This window comes from Chlorocebus sabaeus, chromosome 8 (assembly GCF_047675955.1).
Source record: "Chlorocebus sabaeus isolate Y175 chromosome 8, mChlSab1.0.hap1, whole genome shotgun sequence".
NCBI classification, from domain to species: domain Eukaryota; kingdom Metazoa; phylum Chordata; class Mammalia; order Primates; family Cercopithecidae; genus Chlorocebus; species Chlorocebus sabaeus.
In genome coordinates, this window is record NC_132911.1 from 116,075,376 (window position 1) to 116,094,304 (window position 18,929).

Here is an 18,929-nt window from a genome sequence, read left to right on the forward strand (position 1 = left end):
ATATTTTTAAAATCGTATAAGGTAATACGTCTTTTTCATGTGATCTTGGCAGAAAATACAAGTCATCTGACACAATTTTCTATCTCTGGATATGTACTTTTAAACTGCTTCATTCTATTCAGGTTGCTATAACAAAATACCACAGAATGGGTGGCTTATAAACAACAGAAATTTATTTCTCACAGTTCTGGAAGCTGGGAAATCAGCACTGGTAGATTTGATGTCTGCTGAGGGCCCCTTTCCTGGATTATATATCACCGTCTTCTGGCTGTGTCCTCACATGGTAAAACAGGCTAGAGATCTCTCTGGGGTCTCTTTCATAAGAGCATTAATCCCATTCATGAGAGCTCTGCCCTCATAACTACCTTCCAATCCCTGCCCCCAATACTACCACCTTATGAGTTAGGATTCTAACATATGAATTTGGGGGATTCAAATATTCAGACTACAGCATTCTGCTGCTGGTCCCCAAAATTAATGTCCTTCTCACACGCAAAATACATTCATTCCATCCCAATAGCCCCACAAGTTGTAATTTGTTCCAGCATCAACGAAAAGTCTAATGTTCAAAGTCTCATCTAAATATCATGTTAATCACATATGGGTGACACTTTAAGATAAGATTCACCCTGAGGCAAACTGCCCTCCAGCTGTGAGTCTGTAAAATCAAACAAATTATCTATTTTCAAAATACAATGGTGAGACAGGCACAGGACAGATGTTTCCATTCCTAAAAAGAAAAACAGGGCAGAAGAAAGGGGTAACAGATCTTAAGCAGGACCAAAACTTTAAAATTCAAGAAAAATCTTTTTTGGTTCAATGCTCTGTTCTTCAGTCCCACTGGGCCTATGGTCTCACCTCCTAGACTCACAGGTTGGAAGTCTCCTCCCAGACGCATTGCAGGGAAGTTTCCATATTCTGGACCTACTGGAGGTTATAATCTTACTTCTGTGACTTTGCTGGGCATAATACATACAACAGCTCTCACAGATTAGAGTTGCATGCCTGTGGTTCTCCCTGACTACCATCACATCAGTGGCTCTACTGTTTCACGATCATATGGGTGGCCCTATCTCTGTAGCTCCACTGGGCATTTTTCCACAAGGTAATGCTAAAGGTGTGGGGCCATCCACATGACCCCTATGGCAGATCTCTGTCTGGGCAGAGAGGCTTTCCAGGACACTCTTTGAAATCTACATAGAGGCAGCCACATCTCCATAACTTTATTGGGTACAGGGCATGGTGAACCAGACCCACAGGAACTATTCCTGTGTAGCCAAGCAGACTGCATGAATCAGAGCCTGGGGCTTAAGGCCCTTCCTTTGAAATCTGACTCCAAGGCCCTTGCACTCTGGGCTTGTGACTTGACGGCAGCCTTGATCTCTGAAATGCATTCAGGTTCATTCTTCCTTTGTTTTGGACAATAGGTCCTGACTTCTGTTTAGATGGCTGACTAATCTTTGCATTGTATTGATGAATAGCTTCTAGCTTCTATTGAGATGGTCAGTTCATACTAGTCTTCTTATCAAACAGTACTTGGCTAAACTTTTTTTTTTTTTTTTAAAGACAGAGTCTCACTGTGTTGCCTGGACTAGAGTGCAGTGGTACGATCTCGGCTCACTGCAACCTCTGCCTCCCAGGTTCAATCAGTTCTCCTGCCTCAGTCTCCCAAGTAGCTGGGATTACAAGCATGCACTACCACACCCGGCTACTTTTTGTATTTTTTAGTAGAGACCAGGTTTCACCGCGTTGGCCAGGCTGGTCTCAAATTCATGACTTCAGGTGATCCACTCGCCTTGGCTAAACTCTTAAAGTTCTCTTTTGAATAGGTCTTCTCATTTTTCCAATACGGGTAGGTTGAAAGTTTTTAAAATATAGAAGTTTTGATTCCCAATTTTTTTTTTTTTTTTTTTTTTTTTTTTTTTTTTTTTTTTTTTTTTAGACAAACTCTTGCTCTGTCAGCCAGGCTGGAGTTCTGTGGCATGGTCTTGACTCACTGCAACCTCTGCCTCCTGGGTTCAAGTGATTGTCCTGCTTCAGCCTCCAGAGTAGCTAGGACTACAGGTGTCCACCACCACATCTGATTAATTTTTGTATTTTTAGTAGAGACGGGTTTCCCATTGCCCAGACTGGCCTCGAACTCCTGACCTTGTGATCTGCCCACCTCAGCTTCCCAAAGTGCTGGGATTACTGGTGTGAGCCACTGTGCCTGGCCCTGATTTCCAATCGATTAACAATTCCATGTTTAAATCATTGGCAGTCAAGAGAAGCCAAGCTGAACCATTAACATGTTGCTTATTCTCTTAGCCAAATATCCAATTTCATTGTTTAAAGTTTTACCTTCCAGAAAACTCCATAACATGAACATAATCAGCCACTTTTGTTATAATGTGGCATAATCTTTGCTTCAATATAACAATAATATTCTTTCCTCTATTGTTCAACTACTTGTTCCTCATTTCCATCTAAAGATTCATCAGAATTGGCTTTACTATCCACATTTCTACTAATATTCTATTCATAACCGCTTAGATATTTTAGTAAAAAGATGGTGCCTTTCTCAAGAGCTTTCCTCCTCTTATTCTGATCCCTCATCAGAATTTCCTCTTACAGTCCTTTCACAACAATGTAGGCTTTTTCTAGCATGCATCTCAAACTCTTCCAGCCTACACCTGTTACCCAGTTCCAAAGCTGCTGCCACATATTTAGGTTTTTGTTACAGTAGAACCCCACTCCTGGTACCAATTTTCTGCCTTAGTCTTTTCAGGCTAGTATAACAAAAAAACCATAGACTAGGTGGTGGCTTATAAACAATACAAATATATTTCTTATAGTTGTAAAGGCTGGGAAATCAAAGTTTTCTAAAGCACTGGCAGATTCAGTATCTGATGAGGACCCTTTTCCTGGCTCATAGACAGCCATTTTCTTGCTGTGTCCTCACATGGTAGAGGGACATCCCTCTTGGATGTCCAACTAGCAACATCCTTGGTGTTGCTTTTATGAGGACACTAATCCCATTGGTCATCTCCCAGTGGCCCCACCTCCCAATACAATCACCTTAGGGGTTAGAATTTCTACACAAAAAAATGGGGAAAATGAATATTTAGACCATAGCAAAAATCCATGCAAAATTACAGGTAGTCTGTTCTATATCTAAAGACTCTTGATGAATGCAGTATCAGGGTTCTCAAAAAGCCCAGGAAACTACAGACTGCTGGACCTCTGACAGAGAGATGGTGTGGGTTTCTGGGTAGCTCATCTTTTGCCCTAAAAGTAGGAAGTGAGTTCTGGCTGAATCTAGGTTGAGAACAGTAAACTAGCATTCACTACTGAGGTGGAATATCAGTAATAGAATAGATAAAAGCTTAAAGTCTTTCATAGACTTTAGTTCCTGCTATGAGCTACTGTACTTGCTGAGATAAATCCTTAGTTGGATAGTATCACCTTACTCTTTTTATATAGGTTTTTATATTTGATGGCTAAAATGCTAGAATTAATCAATTGATACATTTGAAATACAAACACACTTTGTGATAATCATGTAGAATAGGGGCTTTCTTGGGTTTCAGACACAAATGGTTAATGGTTTAAAATTTATAGTCTTGGGCCAGGTGCGGTGGCTCACACCTTTTTGTAATCCCAGCACTTTGGGAGACCGAGGCAGATGGATCACCTGAGGGCAGGAGTTCAAGACCAGCCTAGCCAATAAGGTGAAGCCTTGTCTCCATTAAAAATACAAAGAAATTAGTCAGGCATGGTGGTGCATGCCTGTAATCTTAGCTACTTGGGAGGCTGAGGTGGGAGGATTGTTTGAACTCAGGAGGCAGAGGTTGCAGGAGATCGTGCTAGTGCACTCTAGCCTGGGTGACAGTGCAAGACTAGATTTCAAAAAGAATAAAAATAAAAACAAAGTAAAATTTATAGTCTCATATTCTCTATTCTATGTTACACAAATATTCTCTTCAAATGTTCTCTTTCTTCAGTCACTTCTCTTCATTTGCTATTTTGCTATTTTTTATTTTTATTTTTCCTTTTCTCTCTCTTTTTAATGCGACAGATCATTTCTCCCATCTATATCTTGCCTCTTTCTAACTCTGTTCATCTGCATGTCTTCATGGACGTAAGAAAATTTATTTCTTTGGATAATGTGATGTTTAAATTTTTAGGGTAAGAAGAAAAGCAGAGCATAAACATTGGTTAAATATATATTTCTAAGCCCTATTAAAATTATAGTAATAATTATTTTAACTTTGTTTTCATTTTATGTTAAAAAAATTTGCCAACAATGAAAACAAACCAAAATGTTTATTTCTTCAAATAGACTCCTCAACCATTTGACCTGGAATGCATTAATTGGTGGAAATTTCACTGTCCTCCTAAATGGTATATTTTAATAAAGATTTACTATTATTTTCAATACAATCAACACATTTTCCAGAACTTGCTTATAAATTTTAAATGCAAATAAAAGTCAAACATGCAAGGAACCCTAAATTAAAGTTGGAAAGGATGACAGTACTTAATGCTTTCAGCCTTTTCCAAAATGCAAACATCTTCTGTGGAAGGCACATTTTCCACATAATAACTTTAAGTAGCTTTAAAAATAAAATATCAACAAATTAAAATCAATAGTATCAAATACTTGATCAGTACTGCATATTAAGTCCTATATTCTGCATTGAATACTTTTAGAATTGGAATCTTCTCTCTTGATTTTGTGGTGGATTATTTGACAAAAACAAAAACAACTTAATTTTTTAGTACTTATTAGGTTCTAAGAACTAAGCCAAGGCTTTTAATCATTTAGTCATAATGAACCTATGAAGAAGTTCTCTTATTTTCTTGTTTTATTGATATGGGATTTGAAGATCAGAGATTATGTCAATTTTCCAGGATCTTATTGTAACTCACCTCAATTCAGTCATGCGGACAAAGCCAAGACATTCACCCACAACTCTTGTGCTGATAATTTAGTACAATTCCCAGCTCTGATGATTTCACTCAATTTTACATAATTCTTTATAACCTCTCACATTAATTAGCATATTAACATGATAAATATACAAACAGAACCTTTAAGGATTAATTCACACATTTACATTTCAATTCTTGGCATATGTAGGTTCTTTGAACACTCTAAAGGAATAAAAGGGGTTTTGATGATATTTAAAGATTAATGAACTAGTTTATGAATTTCCATGTCATTATATTACTCTGTTTTTACAGTAGATTATATGAAACTAAGTAAAGAGAACTACTTATCTAAGTTCTTCTATTTTTACAGCATTGATATCTTCTATCAATACCTATGTAAATATATTAAAAGTGAAAAGAAATTATGTAAATAATTACTGGGGAAAGTGAGGCAGAAATAATGATTCTTAGTATTTATAGAAAAAGATTTAAAAATCTACTATGAGTTTTGAAGAGAGTTATTATTATGTGTCTGTCTTCAATTATTAAACTGATTTCAAGCAATGTAATTTCCAATTTATGCATATTGCATGACTAATTTTGGCATTGACATATAGAAACATTTCTTTTAGCTCATGATTCCTTTAGTTCAGAATGTTATAAATGTTATTTATAATATTTCATGAGTATGAAGTCAATGTATTGTGTTGTATGTATTGTGGTTCAGAAAAGAGGACATTATTTGTTTTGTCTTTGTGAGAGTACAAGTACCTAAGGGGAAGATCTCTCTGTCTTATTAACCCCAGCTCTCTGGTAGGCACAAGATAGGTGGAACATCAAGTCTAGCTGATTTATCTCCTATACTTGTGGACTGCCAAAAATGTACTTTAATAGAGTCAGCAATTCTGCATAATAAATGAGGCAGAAATGTAATTGGAAATAGTTTATAAGTCAGAACATAAACAGAAACAGTAATCTATCAATTAATTTAGGTATAAAGGTAGGAAAACTTAGTCTTAAATCCTGCCTCCACTCTAACCTTTACTATGGCTCTGCCACTTTAAAGAGAACTATTTTACCTCTTTCAGACTCAGTTTATTCATCTGTATATTCCAAAAGTTCCATAGATTTGTCAGAGGATTACATCAAATATGTATTTAAATTACTTAGCATGGAATGGGCCTTTTTTAGACAATCCAGGCTGCTAAAACAAAATACCACAGATTAGGTAAGTTGTCAACAACAGAAATATATTTCTTAGAGTGCTAAAGATTGGGAAGTCTAAGATCAAGGTGACAGCAGATGTAGTGTTTGGTGAGGACTTGCTCAGTGCTTCATAGACAGTGCCTTCTGTGTTCTCACATGGCAGAAGGCTGAATATGCTTCCTCAGACTTATTTTATAAAGGCACTAATCTCATTCCTGAGGGTGGAGCCCCCAAGACCTAGTCACCTTCCAAAGGCCCCACCTCTTAATACTCCTACATGGGGGATTAGGTTTCAATGTAAGAATTTGTGTGTTGTGGGGGGTTGTGGAGAGAGGGAGAGAATAAATATTCAGACGGTAGGATTGGCAAATAGTGGCATTAAGAAAATTATAAATATCAGAAATCAGAAATTGTGGTTATTTAGCTAAAAGATAAGAAAATTGAAGAGTCATTTTCAGTCTTCTAGTGTTTTAAATTATTTTTTGTAAGTGGTCATTCGACAAATAATAGAATAATACAAGAATAGTTCAGGTTCCATTTATTGTCACGGAAAAAAATTAAAATATTTGTTATAAGAAAAAAATGCACTGTGGAATATGCTAGGTATATTTTTGGGGGGGGGGTGGGAGTGGCAATATCAAATTCCTAGAGAAATCAAATGACCATCCATCTTTCCTAGTTATTTGTGACAGCCCAGTTTATACCATTATCCTAGCACAGTTTTTGACAATGTCCTCAATAAAATGGTAAAAAAATATATTTTACTTAAAGCAAATATATTCTATAAAAATTACATATCCTGGTCGGGTGCGGTGGCTCGTGCCTAAACCCCAGCACTTTGGGAGGCCGAGGCAGGTGGATCACGAGGTCAGGAGTTGAAGACCAGCCTGACCAACATGGTGAAACACCGTCTCTACTAAAAGAAACAAAAAATTAGCAGGGCATAGTGGCGGGTGCCTGTAATCCTAGATACTCGGGAGGCTGAGGCAGGAGAATCGCTTGAACCTGGGAGGCGGAGGTTGCAGTGAGCCAAGATCATGCCATTGCACTCCAGCCTGAGCGACAGGGCGAGACTTCTATGTTATTTCACAATTTAAGATTATTTTTTATTCTAATGACCTATGAACTGACATGTGAACAAATGTATTTTAAAAAGCTAAAAATAAGAATGGCAAATATAATTCATTTTCATATGGCAAAATGTGTTATTGAAAAGTAATTTTATATATTTATGATTGTCTATTATGTGTCAATATACATACTCATTCTTCTCTATGGAGAGTGGACTATTAAGATTATTAAAATTAAAACAAAAATAAAACAAAATTTCTGCTTATCTTTTATTTTAAAAAATATTATTTTCAGCTGGGTGTGGTAGATCACACCTGTAATCCCAGCATTCTGGGAGGCTGAGGTGGGTGAATTACTTGAGGCCAGGAGTTTGATACCAGCCTAGACAACATGATGAGACCTGGTCCCTTTTGTATTTTGTAAACATACAAAAATTAGCTGGGCATGGGAGTGCATTCTTGTAATCCCAGCTACTCGGAATGTTGAGGCAGGAGGCTTGAATCTGGGAGGCAGAAGTTGAAAGGGAGCTGAGATCATGTCACGGCCCTCCAGACTGGCAACAGAGCAAGACTCTCTCTCAAAAAAATAAAATAAAATAAAATAAAATAAAATCTTATTTTTAACATCACATACCAATGTAACTTTAATGAGAAACAACTCAAGTCATTAGAATTATTTTATAACCTGAAATTAAGTCTTATCACTCTATTTTGAATTTAATATTATGTATTTTTTTAAAATAATAACTTTCAGATATGCTATTGGGGCAGAGAAGAGAGTAATTTCCCTACTTTCTATATTTTCTATGTCTATGGAACACTACAAAAGCCAAGCATCATTATAATTACCCTGAAATACTATAAAATTCTAAACTGTTAAGATATCCATAATTTTAGATAGTATACATTCTATTTACCAACATAAGTTAGATATACTATTGCAAAAACAACTTTGAAACAATAAGATTTTTGGCTAACCTTATGCATTTTACGCATTCAAAATGTTACCAACCATATTTGTGAAAGACTGAAAAAATTTATTATTTTATATTTTTATACATATCTGCAACTAACAAAGTCAGAAAAAAAATTCATATTTTCTAATTCTTTTGATGACCAAGCAAAATATTTCCAGAAAAGTCAGCTTTAAGACCTACCATTTGATAGCACAACAATGTGACTATAGTCAATAATAACTGTACATTTTAAAATAACTTAAAGAGTGTAATTGGATTGCTGCAATGCAAAGAATAAATGCTTGAGGAGATGGATATCCCATTCTTCATAAAGTGCTTATTTCATATTGACTGCTTATAACAAAACATCTCATGTACTCCATTAATATACACACCTACTGTGTACTCACAAAAATTAAAAATAAAAAAAAAGGATAATAGTGCTTCATAATCCCACATTAGTAGCATCAGATTCTGTGTTCCTGGAAATATATGTATGTACTTACATCCATATAAATCCATGTAAAGCAGTAAATGAGGAAACTATTTAGCTAATTCAACAAACTTTTTCACTGATTTCATCACCAAGACAATTGCAACAAATCTCCAATGATTTTTCATATTTATATAAAGCATACTTATTACATTACTTAAAATTTAGTGCATAATTACATTTGAAATTTTAACAAATCGAAAGATGTAAGGTAATCAATTTTTATATAAAATATGTATAATCACAGATCATACAAATTTATATACTCACCAATACAAGTAGGTAAGGAATCATTCCACTGGGCCAAAGAATTGGGCACTGTTTCACACCTAATTGCTATGGATCCATGGAGAATATACCCTGGATTACATTCAAAAAGAACCAAGGAACCAACTGCAAATTCATTGCCAATTCTTCTTCCAAATCTTGGTTCAGGCACAGAACTGCATTGTGTAGAACTTGTTCTAGGAACAGCTGTGTAGAAATATTGTTTATTTTAATTTTACGTGGTAGACAAATACAGATTTTTGTATGTAACTATTTAAACACGTTTTTGAGAAATCATCACTTTCTATCAGAACTTGAATTAACTATTTTAATATATTCTCAAAGTGTTAAATTTCAGACAGAATAACATAATTTAAAATAAATATTGTTATCATCATCAAGGTTTTTTATCAGAAAAGTTTTACTTTTGATCCTTTACACATCAACCATTTTTTTTCTATTTTTGTTTTAACAGACTAATTAATATTACAAAGTACTTTTTGTTAGATATTTTTGTAATTTGTGGGATAAAACTAAAAGCATTTTTTTTTCTTTTTAAGCTTAGAATACCAAGTTCAAAAAATATGTGTCAGGTTATATCAAATAATTTTACTTTTGTTTTCAGTATTCGGTTCTTAATTAAAAACGGATTTTACAAAAGCAAACAGTACTTTATTAGTTTCATAGAATGTTCACAAACTTAATTTCAAACACATTTGCTATTGAGAAAGATAACTACATTTGGACTAGGTAGAATATATGTCAGACAGATTAACAACAATAAAACTTTTTACTTCAATAATCACACAATATCAGATTTGAAATTGCTTTTAGATTTTATAGGTATGTCCTTTAATTGTGCCTCTCTTTTTTTTTTTTTTTTTTTTTTGGTTTAGTAAAATAGAATGATAACAGGATGTTTTTTCTTTTTAAAACACATAACAAATGTGATTAAAGAGATTGACAATAGCCCAGAAAAATGATATGATGAATTCTAAATAGATTAATTCATCTTATTCGACTTGAGTAAGTATAATTCCATTCATTATAGTGCCTTTTTACAGTCATGATACCACACATTGTTTCCAGGGGAAAGTACTACTTAACATAAAAGAGTATAGTATTATAGTCAACTGATGAATGGGGTAAGAGGGTTTAATAGGAATAACAAATCACAAATGCTTATACATTTCTTAGGAATAAAATGCAAGATACGTTTGAGAATAACTACCATATGAACATATGTATTTCAAAGAAAATATTTCAAATAATGGCTCTTAACTTGGTTTAATGATAATGTAGAAGGTTGTCTACCACAGGCAAGAAAAAACTGTGTAAACAAACTTCTAATTGCACAAAAGTCCTAAAAACTGTGAAGAAAGTTTTAATTCTCCTGAGAGAATGAGAAACTATAATTTTAGAATGGAACACTGATTTCTTTGGCATGTTTAAGTACATCAGCACCAAAATTTTTGTATCTTTAGAGTGCTAAACTAAATTAGACTAAATAGTCTAGAGTACTAGACTGTTAGAAAATAGAAAATGTAGATAGTAAAGAATTGTCAGGAAAAAAAGTAGATATTTTGAAAACAATATGTGAGAAGGAAGGAAAATCAGGCATTTAAACTGAGAATGATGATGGAAGCAATAGATTTTGTTTACTTTGGTCAAGTTGACAGTGATGTAGTGATGGCGGAGGGGACAAAATAAAACTGCTTAAAAACACTTTTATCTAGAGGAGTTCATCATTCAAAATCTCTGAATACATCATAGAAAATGATATCATTCCTTAGTGTGTTTCTAGACTACAGGGTCACTTACCTTGGTAAACAAAGTGAAATCCCTTAGCTGTTATTGGTCCAACTGAAGTAAATCGAATTGTGATCTGATTACCTGAACTCAGTGGAAGTGATTCTCCTACTCAACAAAACAAACACTAGATATCATAAATAATTTTCATTCAGTAAACCTAACAAATTATATTATAATCTTACACTGTCATTTGAAAATGTCAATCTATGTTCTATCAAATTACTTTAAAATATCCTACCACTACCAATATAGTTTCTTTGGGTTCAACTTGTATTGCAATCTTTTTCTCAGAAAGCTTTAAATACATTGTTATACATATTGCCTCATTCTTCAAAGAATTCTTAAATATTTTATATTACATTAAACACCAGAGACTAAGTGATTAAATATATTATTTACTTGGTTACAATCCCAGAGAATAGTTGGTTGTATTTTTCTCAACCTTCTGAGTTAATTTTGTTTCTATTCTTTAGAAAAAAAAAAAGTGATACTAATTTCACTTTACTTTATTTCTAATATGGATGACATAAATCTCAACTTTCACTACAATACTAATCAAAGTCAGTCTTTAATCAGTAACTGATGCATGGCAGTTCTATTAAAGGATACCTGAATGGGATCCTGAGAGGGAAGATAACAGAGAAGATTGCTGAGTTGGCCCATCATACACCTCAACAACATCGTGGAGTGATGTCTGGAAAAATACAAACTGGCCAAACACCACTGATCAACAGGAACCCGGAGAAGCAAACAAATCACCAACCATCCAAAAACGAAAACAAAAAACAAAAAAATAGAAAGAGGAGGAGAGAGAGAACAAAGTATTACAATATAATAGTCATTTTTTTTTCTACCATTAAAAGAGGATAGGTGCCAATTGGTTCATATTACTGACACAGTACTTCAGGTCATAAAAGAAGTGACCATGACCTAAAGCAGTAAAATTTTAAGATAACAATTCTTAAAAATATAAATGAGTATAGCATTTAATTTGGATCAGAAATCATAATATTGATGATTAATACTTTATAGTAACTACTTTTGGCTTTTCCCAATGGTGGTTTGATTCTTTTCACTTTGTGACTCTCTTCTCTTTTTCTAATTTTTTTCCTCCTCCTTCAGATGAGATAGACAAAGTTTTAATTCAGGGGAGTTTTAAAATTGTCCTTAAAAATGCTATTCCATTATGAGTAATAATTTCATTAGAAAAAGATTAGCAAGATTCTTTTCAGGTATAGTGTTTAATTTACATTCTAAGTTTTAAATGATTCCTAAACATTTATTGTTAATCTTCTGCCAAAATAAAGAAATATTATTTACGATTCCTCAGCAATTGAGATATCATAAAATTTTGCAGAATAATTGCTCTTCCATGGTAAGTACAGTTCTGAAGTACATACCAACAGAGCTTTATAGATGTGTCTTTTTACTCCATTTTTACTTATTCTTTAATTATATACTAAACTTACATGCAGAATTTACCCAAACTAAAACTATAGAGAAAGAACTTGTTTCAAGAACAGAAAGAACAGAAATCAGTTTGCGCTGTTTGTGTGTTTTTTTAATAAAATCAGTAAGAAAAATTATCCTTAAAATATTGCATTGGTAAAATTGTGGGGTTTAAAAGAGTATAATTTTTAATGAAAATTTAATAATGTAAAAGCAAGGTCATTTTATAAATTTGAAATCACATGAATTTAAATTGTTCATTCCATAAGTATATACAAGCATATGTTTCAAATGCTGATTCAAATTGTACACCTCAAATGAAGGGTATGGACATTCTCTGGTGGTCCTTATACCAATAGGTTAATTCACTTGAAACATGGTTACTTTTGCCTATGAATTCAGGTATACACATAATATTGTAAACAAAGCTATATGTAGTTTTTTGGCCTGTAAAAATAAGCTGGTGATCTCAGTCCAGTTCTTTGTAGAGCAAAAGAAAATGAAAACATTAACAGATACAACGATGTTTCTTTGAACATTTCTGAACATTGCTGTGCTAAAATTTGTCAATAATCCTCCTTAAAATATTTCCTAGAAGTCATGAATACAAATTTATGTTTCCACCAAACCAGACACAAGCCGTGAATTATTTTAATGGTTTACAAGTCATACAAAAATTTTGAATTCAGACCCTTTTAAAAGATTCCAAATTTGTTCCACCCAAGCTACTTCCAAAATACTCCAAATATATATAGGAAAGGTTTTCTGTTTTTGCATTTGTTTAGATTAGTGTTTAGATGATGTATTCTCAAACATGTCTTAAGAAGGTTCTATTATAAAGCAGATTGTCGTTGCCTTACCAAGCAGCCAAAAAAAAAAAAAAAAAAAAAAAAAAAAAGGTATGTTAGTCTAATCATGATAACTTTGTTACATCAAACACACTGCCCAAAAAGGCTCTTGGAGTATAATTTATTCTTTCTCTCAGCTTTTTGGGAAATTATTAAGAAAAAAAGTACAATTCAGCATCCTTTAACTCTTTCTTTCCATCAGAAAAGATGCCCAATTTCTTTGCAAACCACTATATTTACAAACATTTAAAACAACTAAAATACACAGGTATCCAAGAGCTTTTTGTGAGGAAAAAGAAAAAAAAAATTCATCTTTTTTTTTTTTTGCCTTTAGTCCTCTTCTCAATTATTGTTTCTATACAGATAGACCAGTTTTGCATTATCTCTAAACTGAATATGTTTAGAGATAATGAATATAGTTGAGACTATAACTGTTAACAATGCAGCCATTAACCCCGTGTTTTTGTATCATGTTGAGTATAGAAAACTGTAGGGCATGCTCTTTTAAGTGTTGTTAATAATTTGTGCTTGTAATTTGTTGTAGTTATTAACTCAGTTGGGAGAGTTGAGAAAGTTAGGAGTGGGGGAGTAGAGTGCTGAATCTTGCCTTATTAAGCAATGAGCTAGCCACTTTTCTTTAAAAGCAATCAACTCTGCATTAATATCGGCAATTGAAACTTTAAATTAAAAGTAGCTTTCACCAGAAAACAGTTACTCTGAGAGGATATGGAATCACTATAGTAAAGATAAAATTTTAAAGTACATGCATAAGTTATTTTGTAGTATGAACAATGAAGAATACTCACATAGTGATCTGATTTCCCACACATTATCATATTAATATTGTCTCATTAAACTGATACATTATAATCGTGAACCAAGTACTCTCAGTCAGAAGTCTTAAAAACTAAGTGGTGACTATCAGATTTGCTTCTCCATTCTGTCTGTAAATCTCTTAATTTATTTGGTTTTTTAAGGTGCAAACAGCAGTAGGTCTTCTGATTCTAAAATGTTCTGAATAGCCAAAGGTATTTGCCTGGTTGAAAGTGATATAAGGAAAATCTGTAAGAGATTTTAAAGTGGCTCAAAAGATTACTGGTTATTGTTGTGTGTGTGTGTTTTTTTTTAAGCAACTTGTCTAGCAAATTGGGTAACTTGTGTTAAATGGAGACTGTGGTATAATGCAATGGATTATTGCCCAGTGAACAGATTTATTTTGCCTCTACGCATCTATTTGTTTGTAAATTCATCTTAACATTCCTGATTATCTATCTATCTTATCCACAGATCTGTCTAATTTATCTATTAACCATCTATTATTTGGTTATTTGAATTCTCTTTTGAACCATTGTAACATCTTACTGGGTTTCTCATTATTTAATTGAAAGTTAAACAAAATTTTTAAGTATCCTTTATATTTATATGTGAGTCATAATTCTGCTCTTTTTAAAAATTCTCTCTAAACGCTGACGTGATGCTGGTGCCTCAATCCAATGGGTAGAACACCCTTTTATTTCTAGAACTACAATTAACCCCAAGTCTGTGCTGATTATGCCTTCTGCATGATTAACAAGCTCCGTGGTCTGTTTCTTTATTTCCAAGCAGAGATACAGAATTCCCTGCATCTCAGCTCCAAGCTTCCTTTCTGTTTTCTTAAGCACATAGATTTCAAAGGCATTTTGCTCTCAATATACAAGAGTAAGCTGTATACACCAAGCTATTTCTTAAGGGAAATGATACTAATTTTTTTCTTCTTTAAACACAATATATGTTAAAGAAAACGTTTTTATCTCTTTTGCTGAAAAATTCAATTTTTATAGTGGTGTATATACTATAGTAAGCTAGAAAAAGGGAGAATAAGGAAACCAGTAAGATAAAAGCAAACAAATAAGCCTATGCAAATTATCTAGTTTTTATGCCTGAAACTATATCTAAGCCTATTATATTTTCATACATTGTATTTTAGAATAGAGTTTATTAATTCAACCAGCGTTAGTTGATTCTGTGATGTGCCAGAAATTGGGTTAAATGCTAGTGTTAAGAAAGTGACCAGTACAGACAAGGTCCCTGCTCTTTAACTCTATTAATTCTATTTCTGTTTATTGACGTGGCAGCTTTTCTTTATTCCACCTATGAAAAGATGTTAGGCTAGCCAATTAATTATAGACCAACAATAGGGCACTTTGGGTACATCTTTCCATGGAGAGTATTGCTATACTGATCAATTAAATCCATTCTTTAAAGCAAAGCATCTACTAACCTCTAATGGGTAACATTCATGGAGTTCTTGACACATTTTTAATAAATCTATAACTTAGATTAAAAAAAAATCACTTTAAAAGTCTGGAGAAATCACTAAAAGGAAAACCAGTTTAGATCACATTGCTAGAACCTTTATCCCAACTTTAAAGTATTTTCCTAGTTCATTTTCTTCCCCATGAATAAATTCAGAATGAGACAAGGCAGTGTATCTATCTGCTCTTTTTTGTAGACAAAGCAAGGTTTATTTGACATCTAATTTTTGAAGTATCACATCCAAATAAGATTGAGAAGTAGTATTCCATTGGCTGAGAAGGTTTGCATAACATAAATTTTCATGTAACTGTTTCAGTAAGCCTTTGTTTCCTATTCTCCATCAAACCCTGTCGAATCCTTTTTCATTTCGTCACATTCATTTAATTCCTGAGACTCCATCCAATTTGCTTAATTAAGCCATCCCAAATGTAAATCAATAAATGATGACAGTGTCTAAGATGGCATAAAGAAACTCTTGAGCATTAGCATAGGCAAGTGGCTGAATTGTCACTACAGACCAACAGTTACCCTGAAAGCATCATTGCGGAAACAGTATAGTGGGTGCCTGGAATATGGCATAATGCACTAAAATGGGTTAGTGCTCACAGGGAGGGTCTTTGCTTAGAACATGAATAAATAGAACAACAAGAAGTTAAAGCTCCCTTCTCCACTAAACTCTAATCTGCAACATGGTTGAAACGTTCTACCATTGCTATTATTCTCTCCTTGACCAATGTTTAATAAGGCTCCTCTGAATCCTCTTCCCAACTAGGCCTTGACTATTTCACTTCTGTGTCTGTCTTTGCATTGTCCAGTTTTAACAAGAATCCTGATGAGCTGGTTTAGCCAAAACCCCCTTATCTCAATATCTGATTACCCTCTCGCCTCCATCATCCCCCAGGTGATGTCTGATAACCCTGGCTTGCCTTCACCAACAGTCCTGTTAAGGTGGTTTAGCCAGAATAGCCCTCATCCCTGATGATTCCTCTTAATAATTGTCCATCTACTAACCTCCATACTGCTTCTGATATATAAATTCCCACTTTTTCTTGTTATATTTGAAGTTGGCTCAATCTCTCTCTTCTCTATTGTAAAACCCATCAAAGTAATTCCTATGCCTATCCTGACACTCCTGAATAGTCTATTTGATATAGTTTGGCTGCAACTCCACTCAAATCTCATCTTGAACTGTAGTCCCAATAATCCCCATGTCCCCCTGGGAGGTAACTGAATCATGGAGGTGGTTCTCCCTTTGCTGTTCTCATGATAGTGAGTGAGTTATCATGAGGTATGATGGTTTTATAAGCATCTGGCATTCCCCCTGCTGGCTCTCACTGTGTCCTGCTGCCATGTGAAGAAGGTGCCTGCTTCTCCCATTGCCTTGTGCCATGATTGTAAATTTCCTGAGGCCTCTTCAACAATGTAGAACTGTCAGTCAATTAAACCTTTTTCCTTTATAAATTACTTAATCTTGGGTATTCCTTCATAGCAGTGTTAGAACAGGCTAATACAGTAAATTGGTACCAAGAGTGGAGTGCTGCTATAAAGATACCTGAAAATGTGGAAGCAACTTTGGAATTAGGTAAGAGGCAGAAGTTGGAAAGTTTTGAGGGCTCAGAATACAGGGAGATGTGGGAAAGTTTGGAACTCCTTAAAGACTTTTGACCAAAATGCTGATAGTGATATGGATAATGAAGTCCAGACTGAGGTTGTCTCAGATGGAGATGAGAAACTTGTTGAGAACTAGAATAAAGGTGATTCTTTCTATGCTTTAGTAAAGAGACTGGTAACATTTTTCCTCTGTGCTAGAGATGTGTGGAATTTACTTTGAACTTGAGAGAGATGATTTAGGGTATCTGGCAGAATAAATTTCTAAGCTACAAGGCATTCAAGAGGAAGCAAAGCATAAAAGTTTGGAGAATTTGCAGTCTGACTATGTGAGGTTAAATAAAAAACCCATTTTCTGGGGAGAAATTCAAGCCAGCTGCAGAAATTTGTGTATGTAATGAGGAACCAAATATTAATCCCCAAGACAGTAAGGAAAATGTCTCCAGAGTATGTCAGAGAACTTCATGGAAGCCCCTCTCACCAAAGGCCTAAAGGTCTAGGAGGCAAAAATGGTTTCCTGGGCTGGCCCAGGGCTCTCCTGCTCTGTGCAGCCTCAGGACATGGTGCCCTGCACCCAGCTGCTTCAGCTCTAGCTGTGGTTAAGAACCAAGGTACAGCTTGAGCATTGCTTCAAAGGGTGCAAGTCCCAAGCCTTGGCAGCTCCCATATGGTGTTGAGCTTGTTGGTGCACAGAAATCAAGAATTGAGGTCTGGGAACCTCCACCTAGATTTCATAGGATGTATGGAAATGTCTGGATATCCAGGCAGAAGTTTGCTGCAGGGTGGAGCCATCATGAAGAACCTCTGCTAGGGCACTGTGGAAGGGAAATACAGGATTGGAGCTCCCACAGAGAGTATCCACTGGGACACTGCCTAGTGGAGCTATGAGAAGAAAGCCACCATCCACCAGATCCAGAATGGTAGATTCACCGACAGCTTGTATTGTGCACCAGGAAAAGTCACAGATGCTCAATGCCAGTCTGTGAAAGCAGCCAGAAGGGGGGGTTTTACCCTGCAAAGCCACAGGACCAGAGATGCCTGAGGCTGACAGAACCCACCTCTTGCATCAGTGTGACCTGGATGTGAGAATGGATGAAGTCAAAGAAGATCATTTGGGAACTTTAAGGCTTAATGACTGCTCTATTGGATTTTGGACTTGGATGGGGCCTGTAGTCCTTTTGTTTTGGCCAATTTCTCTCATTTGGAACTGGTATATTTACCAAATGCCTGTACCCCCATTGTAACTAGGAAATAATTAACTTGCTTTTGATTTTATAGGCTCATAGGTAGATGGGACTTACCTTGTTTCAGATGAGACTTTGAACTTGTACTTTTGGGTTAATGCTGGAATGAATGAAGACTTTGGAGGACTGTTGGAAAGTCATGATTGTGTTTTGAAAGGTGAGGGCATGAGATTGGAAGGGACCAGGGGTAGAATGATATTGTTTGGCTGTGTTCCCACCCAAATTTCATCTCAAATTGTAGTTCCCATAATTTCCATGTGTACTGGGAGGGACCCAACGAGAGGTAACTGAATCATGAGGGTGGTTTCCCCATAGCTGTTGTCATGATAGGGAGTGAGTTCTTACGAGATATGATGGTTTTATAAGGGTCTGGCATTTCTTCTGCTGGCTCTCACTTCATCCTGCCACCCTGTAAAGTACCTGCTTCTCCTTTGCCTTCTGCCATGATTGTAAGTTTCCTGAGGCTTCTCCAGCTATTCAGGACTATGAATCAATTAAACCTCTTTCCTTTATAAATTACCCAGTCTTGGATATTTCTTCACAGTAGAGTGAGAATGGACTAATACACTATTCTTCTATTCTTCAGGAAGTAAATGAATGATTTCTTTTTAAAACTGTCTGAGTAAACCAGAAACTTTTAGAAGTTACTTTTAATTTTTGAGACATCAAAATAACTAGCTGCTACATTATATAAAGGTTCACTGATTTAGCAATTAATTAATTTCAAATGAGGATAATAAAACAAATATGGACATGATTACCATAAC

The 18,929-nt window shown here is 34.8% G+C and overlaps 1 protein-coding gene across 2 annotated transcripts in view; it reads right to left on the bottom strand.

Annotated features, from left to right (window-relative positions):
- The window catches only part of CSMD3 (CUB and Sushi multiple domains 3), a 1,272,067-nt gene that overhangs the window by 171,774 nt on the left and 1,081,364 nt on the right, over positions 1–18,929 (bottom strand). Inside the window, exons 33-35 of one of the 2 annotated variants that reach the window (XM_008001388.3) lie at positions 11,328–11,441; positions 10,728–10,823; positions 8,910–9,113 (exon numbers count right to left, since the gene is read on the bottom strand). In XM_008001388.3, coding sequence (XP_007999579.2) covers positions 8,910–9,113; positions 10,728–10,823; positions 11,328–11,441 — 414 coding nt within the window. The remainder of the gene's footprint in view (positions 1–8,909; positions 9,114–10,727; positions 10,824–11,327; positions 11,442–18,929) is intronic. The other variant, XM_008001392.3, reaches the window with a different exon arrangement.